The 22,322-nt window shown below is 45.3% G+C and overlaps 1 protein-coding gene across 1 annotated transcript in view; it reads right to left on the bottom strand.

Annotated features, from left to right (window-relative positions):
• Positions 1 to 22,322, bottom strand: part of COG5 (component of oligomeric golgi complex 5) — a 1,436,183-nt gene that overhangs the window by 1,291,712 nt on the left and 122,149 nt on the right. The window contains exon 4 of the mRNA XM_085654126.1: positions 14,656 to 14,710. Coding sequence (XP_085510252.1) covers positions 14,656 to 14,710 — 55 coding nt within the window. The remainder of the gene's footprint in view (positions 1 to 14,655; positions 14,711 to 22,322) is intronic.

Raw genomic sequence — 22,322 nt, 5'->3', positions numbered from 1 at the left:
CTAATTACTCCACCGAATCCGCACTCCTAGGGGTAACTGAGCGACTCCGACACGGTATCGATGGCGGTGAGACCTTTGCGCTGATTCTTCTTGACTTAAGCGCTGCTTTCGATACCGTGTCCCACTCCATCCTATTGGAGTCTCTCGGTTCCCTCGGTGTTGCTGGATCTGCGCTCGCCTGGGTGTCCTCATTTCTTAATGAGCGCACCTTTCAGGTTTTCTCAAACAAAGCTGAATCTGCGATTCATTCCTCTGCCTACGGCGTCCCCCAAGGGTCTATATTGAGCCCTCTGTTGTTCAATATTTACATCAGACCACTTGCTTCCATCGTAGAGGACGCCGGTCTGTCTATATACTCATACGCAGACGACACGCAGATTGTGTTCTCTTTGTCTAGCAGCAGGGCTCAGGACACCTCTGCCCTCAAAATCGGCCTCTCTCGCGTTGCAGCTTGGATGCAAATGCATCTGTTAAAGCTCAACGGAGACAAGACCGAGGTGATCATACTAGGCAAACAAAAAGATCTCTGGGGTCCACGACATTGGCCCAGTGACATGGGTCCTCTGCCTACCCCCGTGCCTGTTGCTCGCAACCTCGGTGTCCTAATCGACGACAAACTCTCGATGAGGCAGCAGGCAACTAAGGTCGCTGCGATCTGCTTTAACACCCTTCGCTGGTTGCAAAAGATCATATGGATGCTGCCTGAGTCCACTCGTAGAACTGTCGTACAGGCCCTTGTGATGTCCCATATCGACTATGGCAATGTGCTTTATCTAGGAGCAGATAAAGCTACAATTAATAAACTCCAGGTTGTACAGAACTCAGCCGCCCGCCTGCTGCGTAATGTCCCAAGGAGAATGTCCGCAATGCAGGCTCTACGTGACCTCCATTGGTTAAAAATCTCGGATCGAGTGGCCTTCAAAACTTTGTGCATCCTCTTCAAAATTCGCCAAGGCTCCGCTCCGGCCTACTTGCACAATCTTGCGCAGCCATATCAGCCTGGCCGCCTTTTGAGGTCATCCAATAGTGGCAATCTTGTGATTCCCAGAATCCGACTGGCAAAAATGGGAGGCCGTTCATTCGCATATCTGGGCCCCAAGATGTGGAATGCTCTCCCAATGGCGCTTAAAACAGAAACCAGTCTTCTGGCTTTCCGCAAAAAACTGAAGACCCTCCTGTTCTAGTTCCAGATTCCTCCGGTCTAGTGTCTCCCTCTTGCAATTACTTGTTTTCCGATTTCTCCTCCAGTCTATCCCTGGCGCCGGGAAACCCACTGCGGGTAGCTGCGCGCAATATAAGTTCAATAAAATAAAATAAAATAAAATAAATGAGAGAAGGCACAAACGCATTTCAGCTCAAGATTACATTGAGGTCTTCGGCACCTATTATGGAGGCCTGCACAAGCCTGAGGTCTCCCCAAAATATGCTGTGTGAACAATACATTGCCAAATCGGCAGTCTAGCCACTGAGTAAAGACAAAGCTATGGCCCTAAAGTACCCAATCAGACCAGTGGTTATCAACGTGATAGCCAAACTGAAGAAATTGGATGTTTCTGGGGCTAGATGGTCCGACTCCTCTATTTTATAAACACTACTGTTCAACTCATTTGCAAACAATTGTGCAGGTTACGAAATCCATGTTAGAGGTGAAAATAAAGTTCATACCAAAGCGCGGAAAATATCACTAAGTGTAGCTCCTAGGGCTCACTCTTAAAACTAGATACCAAATGGATTACAGGTAGATTGGCTGCTAAAGGAGCACAGTTTATCCCATGGAGGAACTATGGGGACGACAATAAGAAGATACAATATATAAATAACATGAACAGAACTGTGAAGAATGTCTTTCTGCTGACAATCCTGAGCAGTGTGTAAGCCTCCCTTTCGGCCTAACCCAGGGTCTCTTCTTTGCTTTACAAACAACGTGTAACCTTCAAACACCAAATCATATTTGTGTACACATAATATGTTCACAGACCAATACACTCCGTGCTTTTCCACCACCTAACAAGCCCAGCCATGGTCCAAGAAGAAAGTGGCAGGGGCGATCACGGTTCAAGCAGAGGAATCACTAAGCATCCTTTCCTGCAGCGGCAAAACCCCCTGTTCCATTCCAAGTCTGTTTTAGATTCCGAAGCAAGGGAACTAACTGCGATGAGAATTTGTATCCCCAGTTTATCTTATGGGTCTTGACCAAAGATCATCACTGAGCTAAAACTTATTTAACAATCCTATCTAGGGAGTGGGGTGACTGACGCTGCGCTGCACGTTTTATACCTTAAGCAGGCGGCCTATAGGTCCCTCGTCACGGAGGCGGCCAGGGGCCTCAGCAGAGAGCAACAGGGGCGATTGTATGATGTGGGTGATAAGGCTGGTAAGTTGATTGCGTGGTTGGATAAGAGGGAGAGAGCTAGTCGTGTGGTCCCGCTGATTGAAAGAATGGATGGTGTACGTGTCACTGAGCCGGAAGGCATTGTCTCCTGCTTCGCGGATTATTTCCGCGAGGTATATTCCCCGGTTTCTCCCTGCCCGGAGGAGGATTCCCATGCCCTGCTGCATGACATCGCGCTGCCCTCCCTCTCAATGGAGGACAGGAAATTGATGGATGCCGCCCCCACCTCGGACGAAATTGCCCTCGCCATCCGCTCGGTCGCTTCTGGCAAGGCCATGGGCCCGAACGGCATTCCTATCGAGCTGTATAAATTGCGACCGGACGTACTGGCACCTCACCTCCGCGCTATGTTCCTTGCGGCTCACTCGCGGGGCTCCCTCCCGCCGGACCAGCGTCTGGCTACCATCGTGGTTCTCCACAAGGAGGGTAGACCGCGGGACCGGGTTACATCCTACCGGCCTATCTCGCTTTTAAACGCGGAGCCTAAAATCCTCGCCAAGGTGCTCGCTAACCGGCTGGTCGGCGTGGTGGGAGATTTGGTCCACCAGGACCAGTCCGGCTTCATTCCCCATCGCAATACGGCCCTTAATCTGCGGCGCTTGCACGGGGTGCTCGCGCGTGTTCCGTTCGTGCGGGAGCCGGCCATCTTGGCATCCCTGGACGCCACCATGGCGTTCGACACGCTCGAGTGGCCCTACATCTGGGCGATGTTGGCGAAATTCGGATTTGGCCCAGGATTCATCAGTTGGGTCAAATTGTTGTACTCGGACCCATTGGCACAGGTGGTGGTGAATGGTCGAGTCTCGGCCCCATTCGTGCTGGGACGGGGCACACGACAGGGTTGTCCCCTGTCGCCGCTCCTTTTTGCATTGGCCCTGGAACCCCTGGCGGAGTGGCTACGGTGGCACCCTTCTATCCGAGGTCTCCGTTGGACCCCCGAGTATGAGGACCGCGTGTCCCTCTACGCTGACGATATCCTTTTGTACCTAGCCTCCCCGCGCAAATCACTGATTGTCCTGGTCGATGTTCTGCGCTCCTTTGGCCGAAATTCTGGCCTTGTCATCAACTGGGCTAAATCCTGTGTCTATGTGCTTTCCGGGGAGGCTCCTGTCCTCCCTCGGGGCTGTCCAATCCAGATTGCCTCGCAGGGATTTCGATACCTGGGGGTCTATATCACGCTGGACCCGGTGGCCCGCTACGAGCGAAACTTGCTTCCCCCCCTCCAGCGCTTGAAGGAGGACGTCGCGCGCTGGCGGCGCTTGCCGCTTTCGCCGCTCGGCCGGGCGGCATTGTTCAAGATGATGTCATTGCCGCGCTTTTTGTACGCTCTCCAGAACACTATGGACTTGGTCCCGGCGCGCTACTTCCGTGAGGTGGAAAGCTTACAGCGCCGTCTGTTTTGGGACGGGAGGCCGCGTATAGCCCTGGCAAAATTGACGCTCCCGTGGTACGACGGAGGGATTGCCCTCCCGGATATTAAGCGGTATTACTGGGCCTCCCAGTTAGCTGCAATTAATCACTGCTTCTATGGGCCCGCCCTAAACCCGGCATTTGAAATGGACAAAATGCTCCTGCCCGGTGGCGACTACAATCGAGCGCTCTACACTAGCGTGCCCGATTCCCGCTTGACGGGACCCACGCGTGTCATGGTGCGAGTATGGCACGCGGCTAATGCAGCTATGGGATGGAAGGACCGTTTGACCCGGGCGTCACCGTTGTATGCGTCGGAGAGGCTTGGCTCTTTGTGGACCTCGAAGGGCTTCGAGAGGTGGGACATGATAGGCATCAGTACAGTGGGAGATCTCTGGACGAGGGGAGGATTCAAGACATTCGAGACGCTGCAGGCGGAGTTTCAGCTGCAGGGCAGTGAATACTTTCGCTACCTGCAGGTCCGTCACGCACTGGGTTCCGTCTTCCCAGACGTGGCCTCCATCCCGGAGTCCTCCCCCCTGGAGGATAGAGTGCTAGATGGCCACGTTCCGGACAGCACGATCTCCCTCATTTATAAGAAATTGATAAATGACCGCTCGGGCTTACTGACTGGCCTCCGCGAGGCTTGGGTTGCCGATGGGCTGGAGTTGGACGACGAGGACTGGATTTCCGCGGTGGCCTCTCCGAAGGAGGTGGCCATCCCGGCTCGCCTTCGCTTCGTCCAGCTTAAGATACTCCACCGGGTGTATATGACGGGGCCAAGGCTTCAGCGTATGGGCTATGCCGAGGATGGATTGTGTAAGCTTGGGTGTGGTGCTTTGGCGACTTTTTTACATATTCTGTGGGAGTGTCCGAGGGTGGAGCGCTTCTGGCGTGGTGTGCATGAGGTCCTGCGAGCGGTTACACATGTCGCGCTGTTGCCTGAAGCGAGGAGATGCCTGCTGAATGTGTGGGAACCGACTGATTACTCGGTTCCGCAGACGCGATGGATGACTCTGGGATATATGATAGCTAAACGTGACATTGCTCAGCTGTGGGGATCTCAGAGGCCCCCGGCGGTGTCGGCTTGGAAAGAACATATGGATTGGTGCATGTTCCGAGAAAAGGTGGTATATGTGGCGCGGGGTAAGCCTGGGGCATGGGTGAAGATATGGGGCCCCTGGAACGCTTACCGCGGGGGTATTTGCGAGCCGCCGTTGTTGCCTCCTGCGTCACCAGCTCCATCCCCATAGTTGACCCCCTCCCTCAGCCCTGGGCACATTGTTCTCCCAGTCCTGGATCAGTTTCCCTCCCCCCCTCTGGCTTTCTTTAGATGGTTGGGGTTCCCCACTTGAGGAGCACATGTCGTCATTTTTGATCGTGGGTTGCCTTGCGGGTGTGGTTTTATGTTGTTGTGTTGTAGAAAACGAAACCGTATTGTGGGTTCAGAGTTATGTGGCCCACGTTGTTGATACCTCCTGCTTTATCGTCTATGCAAAGCCAAGTGCCTTATTAGTATGTATGTCATGTGCTTCTGTCACTTTAGCGGCCGGCCGGAAGGTTGTAGGCCCATACTTGTATATATTTGAGATTGCAATAAACGGTTTCAAAAAAAAAAAAAAAAAAAAAAAAAACAATCCTATCTAGCGCAGGATCCACCATAGAGACATAGATACGCTTTTTCATAGTACAGAAAAAAATACGATTAAAGGATCTCATGGTTGTAAGCAACTGTTTCTAAATGATGTAAGATAAGGGCATTCATGTTTATTCAAAATTTACTCTTGCTGCAATTTCAAGATTCAGAAAAGTCACTGTGGTATTCTTATTCTGTATTTCCCTTTTGGCCTCAATTAATTCCACCTTGGTTTACATTTATAAGATCTAAGCTAGGCCAGGATGAAATTTAAATTACGTTGGTGTATCTGGCGTAATTTCAGGAATTTTGTGTTACACAAAATGATGCCATTAAGGACCGTCACTTAAATTTGCTGCAGTTCGTGGCAAATTATATCCAAGAAGCAACCAGAACACGAGTGGCCGTTGTTCACATCAATTGTGTTTTTCACGCTACTCTTGTAGCGCAAAACACATTCTTGCATCCAAAAATAGGCGCAGACTTATTTTGTGCTAAAATATAGTTTTAAATGACGGATTTGCATTTTGTGTAATCATGCCTAATTTTGTGTACATTCTCCAAAATGTCGCATAATTACACAGAGCAAGTGACACAAACTTCACAAACCCTAACGTAAGCCTGAAATATTAATTGTATTGATAAAATCATGAGTAAAAATACATTTATTTTTCTCTTGGTATCACATTTGTAAGTGTGGAAGATACACGACAGGACTTAAAAACGCAAGCATTTGAATGTAACCTACTTGTATAGTGGGCCACTTCAAGCATCAAGCCCCCTTTTTCCTCAGTTATATAATTAAAGTTGTAAAAATTATTGTTTTCAACTGTAAATTCCAACATATGAATGGCCGCATCTGGAGCAATACGAAAGGCATTAATAATAACTGTGGATTCTGGCAATACAATACTCCTGCAATACTATAGAAATATATTCTGCCAACTATCTAATAAACAGGGACTTTTCATGGAGGTTACGAGCATATTTTAGTACATTCAGAGATCTGCGTGGTCATTTCATACACTTAGCTCAGGAAGAAATATACTCTCCTCCGGTGATTCTGGGTGCGTTCATGACCATATCCTGTTTGTTGCTCCATGCATCTCTATGGGTAACAACGGTGTGTGTGTCTGGGGGGGGCATAGTTATGATTACTCAGGCATATGTTTTTTGCTAAACCCCTGGTAACTCCTTTCCCATTCCCCAGCTGTTTTGCTTTAGAAAAATAGCTCCTCCATTTATGTCAAGGCCAGCCTTCCTTTCATAGGACTGCTTGAGGTGCCACGGATTTGGTTTCACCATCAGGGCATCGAGAAGAGGCAGTTAGTCTGTAAAGTTCCGATATTAACCATATCCACATTCGAAAGTTCTGTATGAATATGTTTGTGCTTCACTCCCAGATTAAAGAGCGGGAGGATGTTAATTCCAAGACTTAAAGTACAGGATTTTTGAGGAGAAGTATTGTGGTGGTTCTTCACCAAGGGATGGAATACAGTGTTCAAGCTACGTTCCTTGCAAGCGGTCACACGTTCTAGATTCGACCTCTCAACCAAATTTATTACAATTTGGTGACTGTAATGCAATATAACTTTGGGAGGTTAATCTATGAACAGGTTGTGAAATTTCACAAACAAAGAAATTTAGAAATCGAGTTTAGCTAGATGCCATCCCAGGTAATGATTGACCGACGGAATCATTTCCTAATAAAGAAGTAATAGAATACACCACCTTCTCGTTCGCTTTACCATTAAGGGAGCAGCAACAGAACATTGGAAGACAGTGCCTATAAAGGCATCCTTTACTAGAATATTTAGAAAGGATGAACTAAATGTGATAGAATAACTACCTGTGACAACAATTCCTCATTTCAGTCTTCCCGCACAGACAAATTGCATCCCTTTTGCTGAGATTTAATTTCTCAAGGACTGAGCCATACTAAAATTAACTCTCAAGTCCTTTAAAGGTTTATCAATGTTCCGAGTACCACGGTTCTCAGGCTAGCGTTCTACACTTCTTTTAAACTTCTTTAAGTCCGAGGAATACTGATAAATCAACTTCTTTTGAATAATTGGCTCTGTGTTGAATTGATTCACTCCAGACTGATCCCATGGCACTTCACTATGTTGTACCCGAAATTGACTCGTCATTACAGAATGCTCAGCAGACACTTTTTCAGGACAAGCAAACCTAAGTAAAAGGCAAACCCATACTCCAACCTCTAGTCCTTTGGCCAAATATACTAACAGCTTCTACTGCACTTGGTTGCACTGATAATTTATTCTTCCACTTGTGAGCACTCTCTTAAGCAAAGAGGAGAGCTCGAGCCTGCACCAACAGTCCAAGGCTGTAAGCTCCTCAGTCTAAGGCAGCAATTCTCATAAGAACTCAAGCTGCCAAGTAAGTTCTTAACTTGTGCATCAACTGCTGACATTCAAAGTGCCAGTACACACAGGCCTCAGTCAAAACAGGCAGTTCAAAAGCACAAGATGCAGAGTTAAAGTACACAAACAGCATAGCTCGGTCTTCACAAAAAAACACAGCAAGGGCCCACTGGAATATACAAATAAAAGAATATAAATCAAATAAAAAAAAATGGTCATGAGAAAAATTATTTTAACATGAAAATTATTGGATCTTTGAGGCCATTACTTCACTCATTTCACAAAGACATACATATTTTTATACTGCATATTTCCCAGACAAGATCACTAGTATACTATTTTTCAGATATTAAACTTCAGCCAATCACCTTACCGCAACACAGATGAGAACCCAGTATCATTTAATCAATTGATTACTAACAACACATTTCACACTCAAAGTTGAAGGACAACACAAAGCAAGTGGTTAAAACTAAAGACAAGTACGCACCAGATAGCCTAATGCTGGTGTCCAAGTATTTGCATAACAGCACACAACCAGATAATTCAGACCACTCTTGCTGGTTTACCTGAACTACACCGAATTCTGTGCGGAAAGGCAAAAACTAGGCAAGTGGTTTCTGTAGGAGTCATAGCATCGAAGGGGAAACTGCGACAACAGCATTAGATTTGAAAACACATAGCCCTACTGACTAAAGCATTTTAGCTGAATGTGGCTGCACGCTTAGTCCTCACTAAACCACCTCGTACCACCTCAGGGCCATTACTGAAGTCGCTTCATTGGCTTCCTATTCGTCAAAGAATAACATTCAAGCTCTGCTGCTTTGCCCATAGAGCGTTTTTTGGCAAATGCCCAAGTTATAAGGCAGTTAAGTTTAAACCGTATCGCCCGAATCGGTGTCTAAGATCAGAAAGCAAAGGGCTGCTGGTGGTCCCGCGCTTCAAGAAAATTCGATCTGGAGGTAAAACAGTTGCCTTCCTGGCCCCAAAATACTGGAATTCCCTACCAGAGGAGCTCCGAAAATGCTCTAGCTTCGCGCGTTTCAAAAAACTCCTGAAGACGGAATTATTTAGGTTAGGGTAATCTATGCCAGTCTGCTCTGTTTTCTATGGTAGCGCGGAGATCACCCTGCAGGGGTGATTCCAGCGCTTTACAAATTCCCCTACATACATACCCTCCCAGTTTAAACGGTTAATAATCTCCTTGTGAAGAAGATCAGAACCTGCAGCCAACATCATGGACAAGCACATAATATCTGTGAACAATACCATCCTTGGGGAAACTCGCCAGCAATGATTGATGAATCAAACAGTGGCAGTTTTCTGTTACAGTTGATTAAAGAGACCTAAAGTTTGAACAAAAGAGCCTCTGGTAAGATGGTCAAAATACTGTTTCTGGACTCTGCTTGCCAGAATTAATCAAACTTACAAGGCAGATAATGTACTGCAGGATTGAAGATGCCATTCTCAGTCTTGGAGTATGAGTCACAGTGAAAATACTCCAATAAATAATGTTTTGGAAATAAAGGAATAGCAAGACGATGAGAAGACAGAAGAGTATGGCATTTTGCCATGCATTAAGTGTTTGTGTCACCACCACTAGAGCAGAAAGATCCTGTATCGTGGACTGCTCTGTTGACTGGTAACAAACCCTCAGTTTCTTAAACATACATGGTTCAAAAATATATTTAAAGTGTGCCTTAGGAGCTTTCTCAGAAAGAACTAAGGCAATACTAGGAGAAAGACCCTGACTGGCTGCCTCGAACAGACCATCATTCCTCTAGAAATATTCATAACTACCATGGAAGTGGTATTACCTGGGCCCAACGGGCTAGTCTAGCCAAAGGCTAGGCATCAGAAAACCCATAAGGAGGAAAAGATTGCAACTAAGAATAGTAGCCACAAGCTACCAGTAAAGCAGGTCATAAGAGCCGATGTGATGCCATTTCTTTTGGGTGAGATATCAGTTCATTAAATACTGCTGGGTTTCAAAATATCATATACCTTTTCTAGGAGCTCTTTTCTACATTTTAGTCTATAATATCAAGCAAAGTTTTCTACCCAACATATTGCCATTTTATTTAACAACCTGGCCACATCGTACGTAGGGTCACATAGAGGGAATAGCATCCCAATGTTGCTCCCCTGCTAGTATGATAGTTGAGCACATGGGACCCCCATAGGTGGAGAGTTCTGGTCACCCCTCTATTTAATTGCCCTGGGCATTAGGAAGGGAGAATTAAGGCTAAGGGGTCTTAATAAGGGTCGTCTAGCAGGAAAAGCCTTCTACTCAGGTCACTGGGAGTCATTACCACGGGGCCTGAGATGACGCAACGGCACTCCTTAATTGCTCAAAACGCAGCAGAAATCCTGAGCAACTGTGGAGTAGCCCACTTTAAATGAATGAGCTGTAAAGCATCTAAGTGCGTTGGTGTTGAAAATACCAACAGGACCACTCTAGCTTTCTCAGGATGGGTGTCAGCTGTTCAAGAACTCACCGTAGACACCTGGATTGCCCGTAAGCTAACCCAACATGTGTAATCAATAAACTTACAACAGATTTTATCCACAAAGAATGCCACTGTCATTTATTATTTAACCAAGAAACAGTGGCTCATGCGGACTAATAACTACTTTATAATAATAGGAAGGACTGCACAATGGCAAGGGTTAAGGTTGATGTCTGAGAAAGAGCGTCCAAACACACCAAGAGAACTTGAAGTCGATTGCGGTAAGCAATTTAGTTTATATCATGCATTGAAATAACATGAAAATACAGTTTCAGTATTTCTAACAAAAAAATCAAACACATTGGCGAAAGGTGTCCCAGTGAACGTAGAAGGAACCTATAACGAAGGTGGCATATTTTGTGACATATATACATGGTTTCTTTTAAAACACAAAAGCGACCATTATCAGGAGTACATGGTTTGCTTTTCTAATAGTCAACGGTGTTTTGACCCTGTGTGCAATAAAGGGTCTCTTCAGGACTTACAATGGTAGGGACACCTGAAGGATGCTTGGCACTGTCTGGTGTAGGAAAGTATCACCGTGCGTTAAGTGAAGAAAAAATACTCACAGGGTGACCCAGCCGGGCACCCATGTGAGGGTAGTGGTATACCGTGCTTATGGTGGATGGCACGTCTTGGATGAGTCTGCAATCAAGCAGAATCGGTTCAGGGCACTCCAGGCGGATGTGTGTGAGCGATGAATAGCCAGGAGTAAGACCTTACACTGTACGTTGTCCGTAGAATGACAGGCAGGGATTTTGTTTTCTGTGCTTCGGTAATGATACTCTTATTCATTTGGATCTTGTGGATGATGGAACGTCTCCCGGGGTGCTGCGGAGCAGACAAGCATACGTTTCTCTGCTCAGTACAATGATACATGCATTGTATTGTTGTAATTTTTATGGGTCCTCACATCCATAAAGGGCTAGGGGTAGCAATACTATGGGAATGGCACGTGGACACAAGCAGTGTCCCTCTGCCATCAATAATTTACATTGATCCCCTTTGTGTCCCTTTCAATGATCTTATCTTATTGGTGCATTTATAGAGTTGTGAAGTGTTTTTAAATCGATCCTGAGAATACGTCTGCCTCTTTTTTTTTTTTTAAGTGCTCTCCAGTTTTCCCTAAGTATTTGTTGTCATCACAGATACTAAGCTTATTATGTGCCTTCACTTACATGTACATTCAAGTGACTCTTCTTACACCCTCTGTTACTCACAACATTCCCAGTCTTTCTCTCCCCCCCCTTTGGTTGTTTTTTAGGTCTCGCTGAGCCAGCGCATGCGCTGCTCTGTGAGATATTTAGTGTGTGGGTTTCAAAGTGCTGCCACAGGCTTTTGGTGGCCTAGCGCTTGCGTTCACGCTCGCAGCTGCCATCTGTCTTTGATCGCGATCACTTTCACGGGCCGCGCAGCCGTGTCACTTTCATGGCCGCGTGGCCAATGCTTGTTTTAATTCTTACTTGTTATCTGTTACTACACGATTTCAATTGATTGCGGGCGTTAGTGTACATTTCGTTCTTCATTTTTTCTTTCAGATTTGAAATAACCGATACTCTACCGCCATCATGTGGCTAAATATCTCAACTGTGCAACATGACGTAGAGAGTAGGTCAAATATCCCGAATGTCTCAAACTCTTCAGAGATTAATTTATAAAACCAAAACAAATTCCTTGTCCATCACGTAGCACGGTTAGGCTAATACAGTGATAGCACTTTTAAGACCTGTGGTTGGTATATTCAGATCTTATCAGAGGGCTGGTGTAAAAGTTTGCTGTACGAAAGTAGTAGGAAGAAATCCAACCACTTTGCAAAATGAGAACGTTAACAAATAACATTTTATGTATTCTTTCGTACACATTGCTCAGAGTTTCTTATATCTAAACTTTTTTTAGCACCCTATGATTTAGAACATACATATGCGAAGGCGTCGTCATGCAAGCATAGACTTCGATTCACCAAAATACCAGGGGCAGTGGAAGTGACATCACTTGTCCTTCGTCAATAATGACTTCACAGGAAGTGACAACATATGACCTTTCTTTACTCTTTCTAGCCTCTACCACCTACCTCCCACCTCTGTCCAACTCCCGCATCCATCTTTTCTCACATTTCGCTGTCTCTAGATCACCTCTCTTTTTCTACCCTATTCCCCCACCTCACAGTTTTTGCGGTTTCTTTTTCACCTATCTTTTTATCGCTCATTTAGTTCACCTTTTGATCTTTTTAGTTTCTTTAGATCCCCTCTTTCTCCCCTCCCCCTCTTTCTCCGAGTTCTCTCACACCAGTCTACCTCTTTTTCACCTCTCACGTCTCCCATTCTCTAACTCTTTGAATTGTCTCTTTATGATCTGCCCGCCCTCTTTTTCTTATCTATCTCTTTCATCCATCCGTCTCCATCACTTTTTTCTCACACCTGGTTCACCCTCTCTTTCTGTCACTTACACTGTCTCTTTATTGTCTGTTATAGCCTATGTCTTTCCCTCACCTTCTCAATCTCCCTTTCATATAGGGCTTTTTTTTGTCGGTCACCTGTCTCTCTTACGCATACAAACATGCACACACTTGGATATGAACAGAACAAAATAACACAGTCAACTTAACTGTGGATTCATGACGTTTGAAACTGGGTGGTGTTCTTAGTACATGGACACTGTCTTTCTCTTTCTGTCACCGACCTGCTACTCTGCAGTGTCCTCCTCCTGTCTTCTCTCGGCTTCCTCTGGTCTTCTTCCCCTAGTCATTTTTGTATTTCTCTCTCGCTCTCTCTCGCTTTCTCCTTTCTCTCATCTTTCACATATGCCGATTTTTCCTCTCAGTCACCATATGTGCTTAACAACAGCTAAAGACATGGAGACGCTTTTTTACCAGTGCTATGTCCACTAGGAAAATATGAAATTATATTGCAAGATTGTTGCTTTCTGCCATGAGATTGTTTTCCATGCCTTCCTGTACTGCAAAGTTCGCTAAGGGACACCTCAGAGTAGAACACCCCCGACAAGAATGTTGTGCCATTGTCAAGTTTCAGATGGAAACATTTTGATTCATTGTAGCCCTGTGTTCCACTCCTGAACGCATATCATTCTCATAAACATTCTAAATAACTACTGGCTACTAAAATTAAAGAAGGATCAGGAGACCCACTGTTTCATTTTTGTTTCTGTCAGACCTCTCATGCCAGGGGTCGCAAAGGCAGTGCCAGGAATAGCAGGGGCATGTCAGGGGTCAAAGCTGCAACCCCTTAATGATGTCCATGAACGCAAGGCGTCATTTCACCAAGTTTGAATGTTGTGTCTACACACTCCCTTTGACGCCCGCAAATACGGATTCCTCATGGGAGCATACATCACCCTTTGGAGTAGAAGTGAGCAAGTCACTGAAAGCTCGAGTCTCAGGCCTAGCTCTCAATCAATCAATCAGGGTTGGTGAAGTGCAACTACTCATCCGGGAGGGTCTCAAGGCGCTGGCTGAGCTCAAGGTCATCTTGGAATCATGAGCAACAAGCATTGGTATAGCCAATAGGTCTCGCTTTTGGGACCTTATAAGTATTTAGTTCTGCAGCACAATATCCTTGGTGCAACAACAACTGTTGCATGGCTAAACACTTATAAGGTCCCAAAGGCGAGACCTATTGGCTATGCCAATGCTTGTTCCTTCTAGCACCCACGTTTTGTTGACACATAGAAACTAATAAATGCTCCCACGGTTCACAAAACACTGATTTTATCTGGACCATCACACAGGGCCAAGGAGGGCTTGCCTCAGTGGGACTTCGGTCTTCTGTAACTAATGTTTGGAGAAACTGAACTTTAAACAGGAGGATAGGAGCAAATGTCTAAATGTTCATTGGAAAAGAAGGTCACTGAAAAGGATTTTCTGTGGACCACAAAGCCCCTGAAGCCTGAATCAGCACAATGGATCTTCAACAGGATGCCAATTGATGGTACATGGATAATACACATGCTGTTGCAATGCTTGTGTTCAACGGGCAGTGAGGAATAAATAAAAGATGAGTGTATCCTACAAGGCATAATTAAGAGCAAGCATTCAGGTAGTGCGCTTCGTGAAGGAGGTTGGATACAACTTTTTAGAGGGAGTTATCCGTTTAATTTCATTTATCGAGAGACAGACAGGCACACACGCACACACACCCACACCCACACACACACACACACACACACACACACTCTTCCCCCTGCGCTCCTCCTCTGAACTCAACAGTCTCTTGCTACTTCAGGTGCGATTCAAACTGCTCACTCACTCCAGCCTAGCATCAACCCAACATCTCAACATTATTTTATTGATCAACAATAGAAGAATACCTGTCAACAGTACTTTGCAAAGCACCGATTCTAGTCTGCATCATCTGAAGGACGCCTGGAAAAATGAAAAAAAAAAAAAATAGATGAGGGCCAGGGTTAGATCAGATAAGATGTTCAATCTTTTTTTCACTCTCACTGCAAAATTAAGATTCACATTTTTCATGCTTATTGCCATGTTCTGAAACATTTATTGCGCCCCTGCAGGAATAAATAGGAACTACAAAACATTTATTTAACAACCTTTTATCTCAGCAGCAGCCCTACTTGTAATGGGTAAAGGACTACCATATACTGTATCCCACACAAAAAACATGGACTATGACTAATGATAGAGCAACAATATTCTGAATGCCCCATTAAGCTTTCTAGGAATTCTAAATTATTGCTGCATTTCACACTTGTCTTACCAACTACGACAGAATGCCCTTCTCCATAGGTTTAGTTTCACATGATTATAGCCGTCAATATCTTTGTTCTGTTACTTTTCTTTCATGAAATGCATGTTCGTAATTCAAAAAATCAATGGCATTTTAAAATAATAAAAATTTAAGAAGCACTAACAAAGCCCTCTTCTGCATGGAAGCACTTACACCAGAAAGGAAAGGCATTATTATTACATCCAAGACACAGTTTTCAAAAATGAATTCACAAAAGCAAGATTTAACCATAAATTATTTTCTCATCATGTTCCAGTTTCACGATATTATGTCGAGGGCAGTAATATCGGCCCTCTATTAAACTGCATCCAGTACGTTCCTTACAACTATCTCGTCATGATAAGTATATTATCGTTAAGCACGGCTCTGATGGAGAGCCATTAGGATGAATGACTGTATTCTAAATCTGGTCATTCACGGGTATGACTAACAACAGTGGGTAACAGAACTTGTTAACCAAAGTTGCTAAAAAGGGCTCCCGGTCTTATGGTTTTTTTTTTTAAATTAACATTTGGCTGTGTTTATCCATATTTATTTTTGGGTCAACTTATTGGTATTTATTTATATGTATTTTGAGAATAAACAGTCAGAAAATGGTATATTTCCACATGTATTTAATTGATAAACATGCAGTCATATTTTGATGCCGGTCATGTTTTAGCAAATTAAGTAGTCAAATATAACAAAACACTACAACTACATGTAAATATAGCATTATATAAAAATATATGTTAACTAATGCCTATATTTAAGGAAATCTTTTTTTTTTTTTTTTTTTTTTTTAACTTCCCATCCTTTCTATTTGCTCAGCTGTTGGCCTGGAATTCATTTAGGACAGCATGGAGAGTCACTCACAAGAAACACCATTTTTTGTGTTTTTGTGCTTTTACAAATAAATACAGACAGAAAAAACACATTGTTTTCTGTCTGAATTTATCTGTAAAAATCAGTAAAAATGGAAAACTGGGAGCCTTTCTAGGCTGCTCTTGAGGGAGCACAGCTTCTGGAGGGAAGGGAAGGGAAGGGAAGGGAAAGAGGCTGGTGGGGTTGGGTGGAGGAGACCATGTACTGGGACAAGGGGGATAGGCCATGCTGTGCAAGGAGTTCCCTGTTACATCCTATGTTTAAATGTTTGCAGTAAAGCGGTTTGTTGTATATAGTAGAAGCTTTAGTCATCATAGGAGTGTGCGGTAGAATGATATTAAGCTGTTAAATGATTCAATGATTGGGAGCAGAGGAGAAAGCTGTTTTAGTGGAACTTCCGTTAAGGCTGGCGTTTTGGTACCACAATATCAGCAGACTATCGCAGTAGTCAACCATAGAGTACATCTTTCATGGTATGGTATACATCGTGGCAACACACCACAGAAATACAATGGGGCAGCACTACACCCGCTGTCATCAATCCAAATTGTCTACCATGTATCCCACAGTGTATTGCAACAATATCACTCCATTAGTCCCATCAACACAATAGATACCAAGCTATCCCATCCAAATCTGCCCTTTTCACATGCTGACAGTTTTCAATCTGTGTCTTGTATGGAGCTAAGGTATTGTAGAAAGGGTGCCCAGAAATCTTTAGGTCTGAGGCAGTTCTTCTGCATATGGCTACAGTGTCTCTTTGCAGTATGTTCAATCCTTTAGTCGTGGAGGGCGCTTGCTGTCCCAGCGCATCGCAATGCGACGTTTGGCCAGCAGTAATGTCACTGCTAGGAATTTCCGCTTTGTAGCCAATTTTATTCTGTGTGTTCCCAGCAGGCAAGTTAGTGGGTTATTAGGTATTGTTTCCGTTAGCATATGTGTAAGAGCGTTGGTTATGTCCGACCAGTATGGCTGGAGCTGTGTGCATGCCTATGCCATGTGCAAAAAATCCACACCGGAAGCGCCACATCTAGGACAGGTATCGTCTGGTCGTAGGCCATATTTTTTGGAGTTTTGCAGGTGTATAGTATAGTTGATGTACGAATTTAAAATGAATTATACGCAAATTGCAGTTTGGAGTGAGCACCTCAACAAAATACAACTATAATCCCAATGATCTAAAGCCACAGGGTTACCCACTGCCTCCCATCTTTAAAGTGACCTATTTGGGATTTGCCATTGTTTTGCCTGAGCAGCAGCGTAGAGCCTCGCCACCAGACGCTGCCGCGTGGGCGCAGTCAGTATGATTTGCAGCGCATTAAGTGATGTTGGTTCTTCTGGAAAAGAGGGATATAATTCTCCAACCGCCATTCTCAATCACAGGTATGCAAAGATCTTTAAAGGCGTACAGTGCGCGCTAAGTGACGTATCATCTTGTGTTATGAATTGGCCATGTGGAAATAGAGCGCCCATAGTGGTTAGTCCCATCTCTCCAAGTAGGAATAACATTTATTTCTCCTGTGCCACCGAGATTTGTGGCTGGTGCGAGATGGGCAGTGCTGTTTCTGCGCTCTCAGTGCCAGTGTATGCCATGCTTGCGATGTGCAATGTATGGGGTGTTTCACCTCCTTTTGGGAATTCCTCCTTGGATCAGAGACGAAAGTGATGGGGGGGGGGGGTTCGGTAGTACACAGTCATGTTCTACTGCTATGTGCGGTATGTGACCGTGTGGGTGTAACCAATAGTGAGCGTGTTGTGCCTGCGCGCAGTAAAAGTATAATTGTAAATCTGGCACTCCAAAGCCCCTCTGATGGTATGGTTTAGTCAGGATTTCCCAGCCCACTCTAGCCTGTTTCCCCGCCCATGTCAGTCTTAGCAAGGCTGCACGTAGCTGCGCAAATACTGTTTGTGTGAGCCAGATCGGTATATTAATGAACAGATATAACAAGCATTTGCAATGCAATAGGTCTCGCATTTACGCACGTTTAAGCTATTGGCATTATAAATGACAATGCCTTTTATTTATGTTTTAAAAACGAAAACAAAAATAAAAGGCATTGTTATTTGCAATGTCAATAGCTCTAACTCGCGTAAATGCGAGACCTATTGCATTGCAAATGCTTGTTTGAACTGCAGGCAGCATTAGAGCTTTATTTTTGGGTACTTTGCAGTGTTTTACACCAACACTACACGGAATGCTCTTATTGCAAGCACCACGTTAACTGTTAAACTCTACACAAACTTTCTTTTTCACAATTTCGAGATGACAGATTTTCTTCAAATTAAGCTTCCAATACGTTTTTCCACAGGGAGGTCCGTCCTGTTAAAAACTTGAAGAATTTGAACTGATCAGACAGTGTGGAAATAGAAATATCGGCCCTGATGATTCAAAGGATTGTACCCATTCTGTGTCTATAGGGAAATGTGTTAGCACATGAGTCACTGCTTGGTAATACCAGTCACAGAGGCCATTTCTCTATGTTATTCCCCATTTCCATAGGGAAAACAGAAATGGGTGCAAGAATTGCCTGGAGAAATAAAGTCATCACGCAGTAAGGGTAATTCTTCTAGGTGGGGATTTTAACAGATTCTAGCAGCACACTTGTAATATGGGGGCTCCCAAGTCTAAATCCCTCTATAGCAGGCCTTAGAGGAGCAGGGTCACCATCCATGTCATCACAGACACTGTTACCAGCCCTGGACTCTCAACCTTAGACATCAGAGCTATCAGGTTAGTCTAACCGGCTCAGTTGAAGCAAACCAAGACTACTACATCCAGAATGCTTTAGGTTAACCATGAAAGCCCTGGACAGGAAATACAGTCGTCGGTGAAATATATGGAGTTGCACGCCGGACTGACAGGTGCTGCTGCTGAAATATCGGGTTTAAAAGAAAATTGCTTTTTTTTTATGCTAGTGTGAGCCTTTCTGGCGCAGGCACTTACTGCCTATTCTTAAAGCTTATTGGTTTTGCCAATACAAACCGGCATTTTATTTTCTCTGAATGAGATAGGAGCAGGCTTGTTTGCCATTCCGTTGGAGGATATTTAAACAGTGCTCAGTGCTGGTGCAACTTCATGAATTTTTAGACTCCTTTTTAGTGTAACCTGTTTTCTGATGGTTAGGATATGTTATGCTTGTGTATAGCTGTATATGGATTTTTAATGATTTTATGAGGCGTCTTATTACTGCTGTTCTTTTATGATTATTGTTGAATAATAGAATAGAGATATGATGAAGGTAGTCGTCAGATTCACTACTGCAACAATATCTATTGTCTTTCTTTCTTTATTTATTTATTTGAAGTTGTACATAGTCAGTACTTTAAGCAGGCAGGTAGTCTCCAGTCCCGAGTACCTGCACTTCTTCAGGAGTACACAGGTATTCTAGATAGTGAGTACCTGCACTTCTATATTTCCATTTGACCCACTGTATATAGTGCACGCCACATTCGGGTGACACCAGAGCCTTTTTTCAGGTTGCCAGAATGAAAAACACACTATAGACACAGCGCACCTTGTTATGAATCGATATTAGGAGATTACATTGTGCGGGTGTACATAAAGACAGCATATACACTAGCGCGAGGACACAGGAAAGCAAGAGGTGGGTGTAACTCGTCATAAAAGTCAGGACTGTAGCCATTAGACGCAGCATAGTAAAACTTGCGCTCACTGGTAGAAATGTTAAGATAACCCAATGACTGCAGTCAGATAGCCTGAAAAGATTTCACCACAGGGGTGGGGGTGGGGGGCACATGAAGGGGGTCCAAGATGGAAGCTGCCAAGCCATGTTTTCAGGATAACCGCTGCATGTGAATTTGTGTTATGTGATATGCTGAACATCTGGCACGGACCCAGCCCTCCTGGGCCAACGCTGGACTCCATGACAGTTAAAAGAGAGATGAAGTAATGGCGGTAGGCGCGCGCACATGGCTTTGCAGCTGCGCCCCTTGACCCCAGCTTCACTTCTGGAGAAACAAAAAGCCCCACTGACTTCCCAAGTGCCTAGAGACTCTTGGGTAGTGAGCGCTAATCAATCAGTCAATAAAACCTCCATCATTACTGCAGAGGCCCAGGTGTTAATTTAAAACATCCTGGAACAATCATGAACACAATCTCCTGTAATGAAGTGTGGTAAGGTAAGGAGTACTTGATTGAGACAATCAAGTGCACTAAAGTGCCAAGTGGAAGGTACACCAAGAGAAAGTCAGCAAGCCAATTCACAAATGTAGCCGAGTTTGTTAAAAAGTAAAAAACATATAATGTTAGAAAGGTGTCTTTAAAAATTTACCCTTTAATGGTTAATTGCAGCACCTTTAAAAGTGAGGGTATTAATAGCATAACATGATGGTCAAGCAATAGCGTGATCTCCTTTAATGAGTTACAGCCCGCTGACTCTGGAATACTTTTGGTTACGAAAAGCATGTAATATTCTGCAAACCTCCACAGTGGCTGCCTGTCACGCACGACACCTTTAGCCCGAACTGTGTTTTTTGTTTGGTGTTGTACTTACGGCACTTTGCATTCTGGAAATTTTAGTTTTGCTTTTTCCATTAAAAAATGGACGCTGTACCCTGAACTTACCCTCACAGTACCAGAGCAGAGTAACTCATCATCGGTACACAGCAGGGCCCTGTACAGATCACCATCAGATATATTGGGGCACTGTGCTACGTAAGTGGGCAGCATACGGGGCTCCACTGCTAGGCACCATACCCTCACAGAGTCCATTGTGCTAGATCCCCACAGAGTCCACAGTGCTAGATCCCCACAGAGTGCACAGTGCTAGATCCCCAGAGTCAATTGTGCTAGATCCCACAGAAGCCCCTGTGCTAGATCCACACAAACCATAGAGTTCCATGTGCTAGATCCCCAGAGTCCACTGTGCTAGAGACCCCCAATACGTTGAATTCCATGTGCTAGATCTCCACCAACACTACAGGCCCCTGCGCTAGATCCCCACAACGATCTTTATGGGAGAGGAGGGGTGAGGTCTGCCCTCTGGCGATGCAGTGACTTGTGATGGGTGAGTGAGACACTGGTCGGGCGACACTTTTACACCTCCCACATTCACATCGCCCCGGGATCTGAGGTCTCTCGTGGCAGTAAGCCTGCTTCCAGCAGCAGGGGCAGTACAGGCACCGAGATCTGTGTGCCACGGGGTGGAGGGCTGCCCTCCAGTGAGGCAGCGACATGTCATGTGATGGAAGATGTCATGGGTGAGAGCTCGCCCTGCCGCCTGCCCACAGCGCTACTCTCCGTGGCAGACAAGGGCTTATGTTTGCCCGGAGACACTGCCCCCCCCCCCCCTCCGCCAGGCGATGTGTTCCCACAAGGGCTGATGTCATTTGATTGGTGTGGCTTACTCCACCTAGCTCCCCTGCTCTTTGTGGGAGTGGGGGCGGCCTTCCGAACTGATTATATCGGCGCAGAGTATCAACTCCAGCTGAGACGATCTGCGCGCGAATCTGAGACCTGTGCCTGGGGATCTTCCCGGCTGTCTGGGGATCGCCTCACCTGCCCGGAAAACTGCCCCCCGTCCATAATAGTGTCTGGAGATCTGCTTGGGATCCCGCAAACCTACCTCTGTGCATGGCGATCTGCCCGAATGTCTGGGGCTCGCCTCACGTGCCAGGACAACTGTCCCTGTCCATGGAAGTCTACCCCAGAGTCTGGAGATCTGATCGCGATCTGGGGGCCTGCCCGAGGTTTTGGTACAAATGGTCTGGTTTGCTTGAGGCTGCTGAAGGAAACTGAGCGCGCGAAAGTGAAAGCGCGGTGGAAGCGCGCGAGACGCTGTGAACGTGCACATCTGCTGTCTGGGCAAGTGCACATCTCCTGTCCCCCTTCGGCAACTAAGTCGGCAATAGATCTTGCCAACGCGAGCAGCGCATGCGCTGCGTTGCTAGGCGAGACCTAAAAACCGTGGCAGTGCCACCAATTTTTGTATAGCAATCCTGTCCGCCATTGAAAGTGGTACTTTAATCCATCGTTTTATCTGGCCTCTTCATTTTGAGAGACCTCTACCATAGTTCTCCCGTATAACCACCTCTGGGTCCCGGTGGATCCATATACCCAGATATTTCACCGGCTCAGACTGCCATTGCAGAGGGTAATCTAGAGACAGACGCTGCGTAGTGCGCATTAGCGGTATGACTACTGACTTCTCCCAGTTGATGCTAAGGTCTGAGTAGCGTTCAAACCTAATATATTCTCTTATTAATGGATTCAAGTTACGGTCTGGGTGTCGCGTATAAAGGATGAATTACAAAAAAGGGGGGACAAAATGGGGCTATTTCCGTTCTCAAGGGAGCGGGAGGTCCAGCAGGAGAAGATGCCCATGGGGTATACAAGCTCAAAAAGGT

The sequence above is a fragment of the Triturus cristatus genome, chromosome 4_1, assembly GCF_964204655.1.
Source record: "Triturus cristatus chromosome 4_1, aTriCri1.1, whole genome shotgun sequence".
Lineage (NCBI taxonomy): Eukaryota > Metazoa > Chordata > Amphibia > Caudata > Salamandridae > Triturus > Triturus cristatus.
Note: the sequence above shows the minus strand (reverse complement) of the source record. Positions and strands in the feature narration are given on the sequence as shown.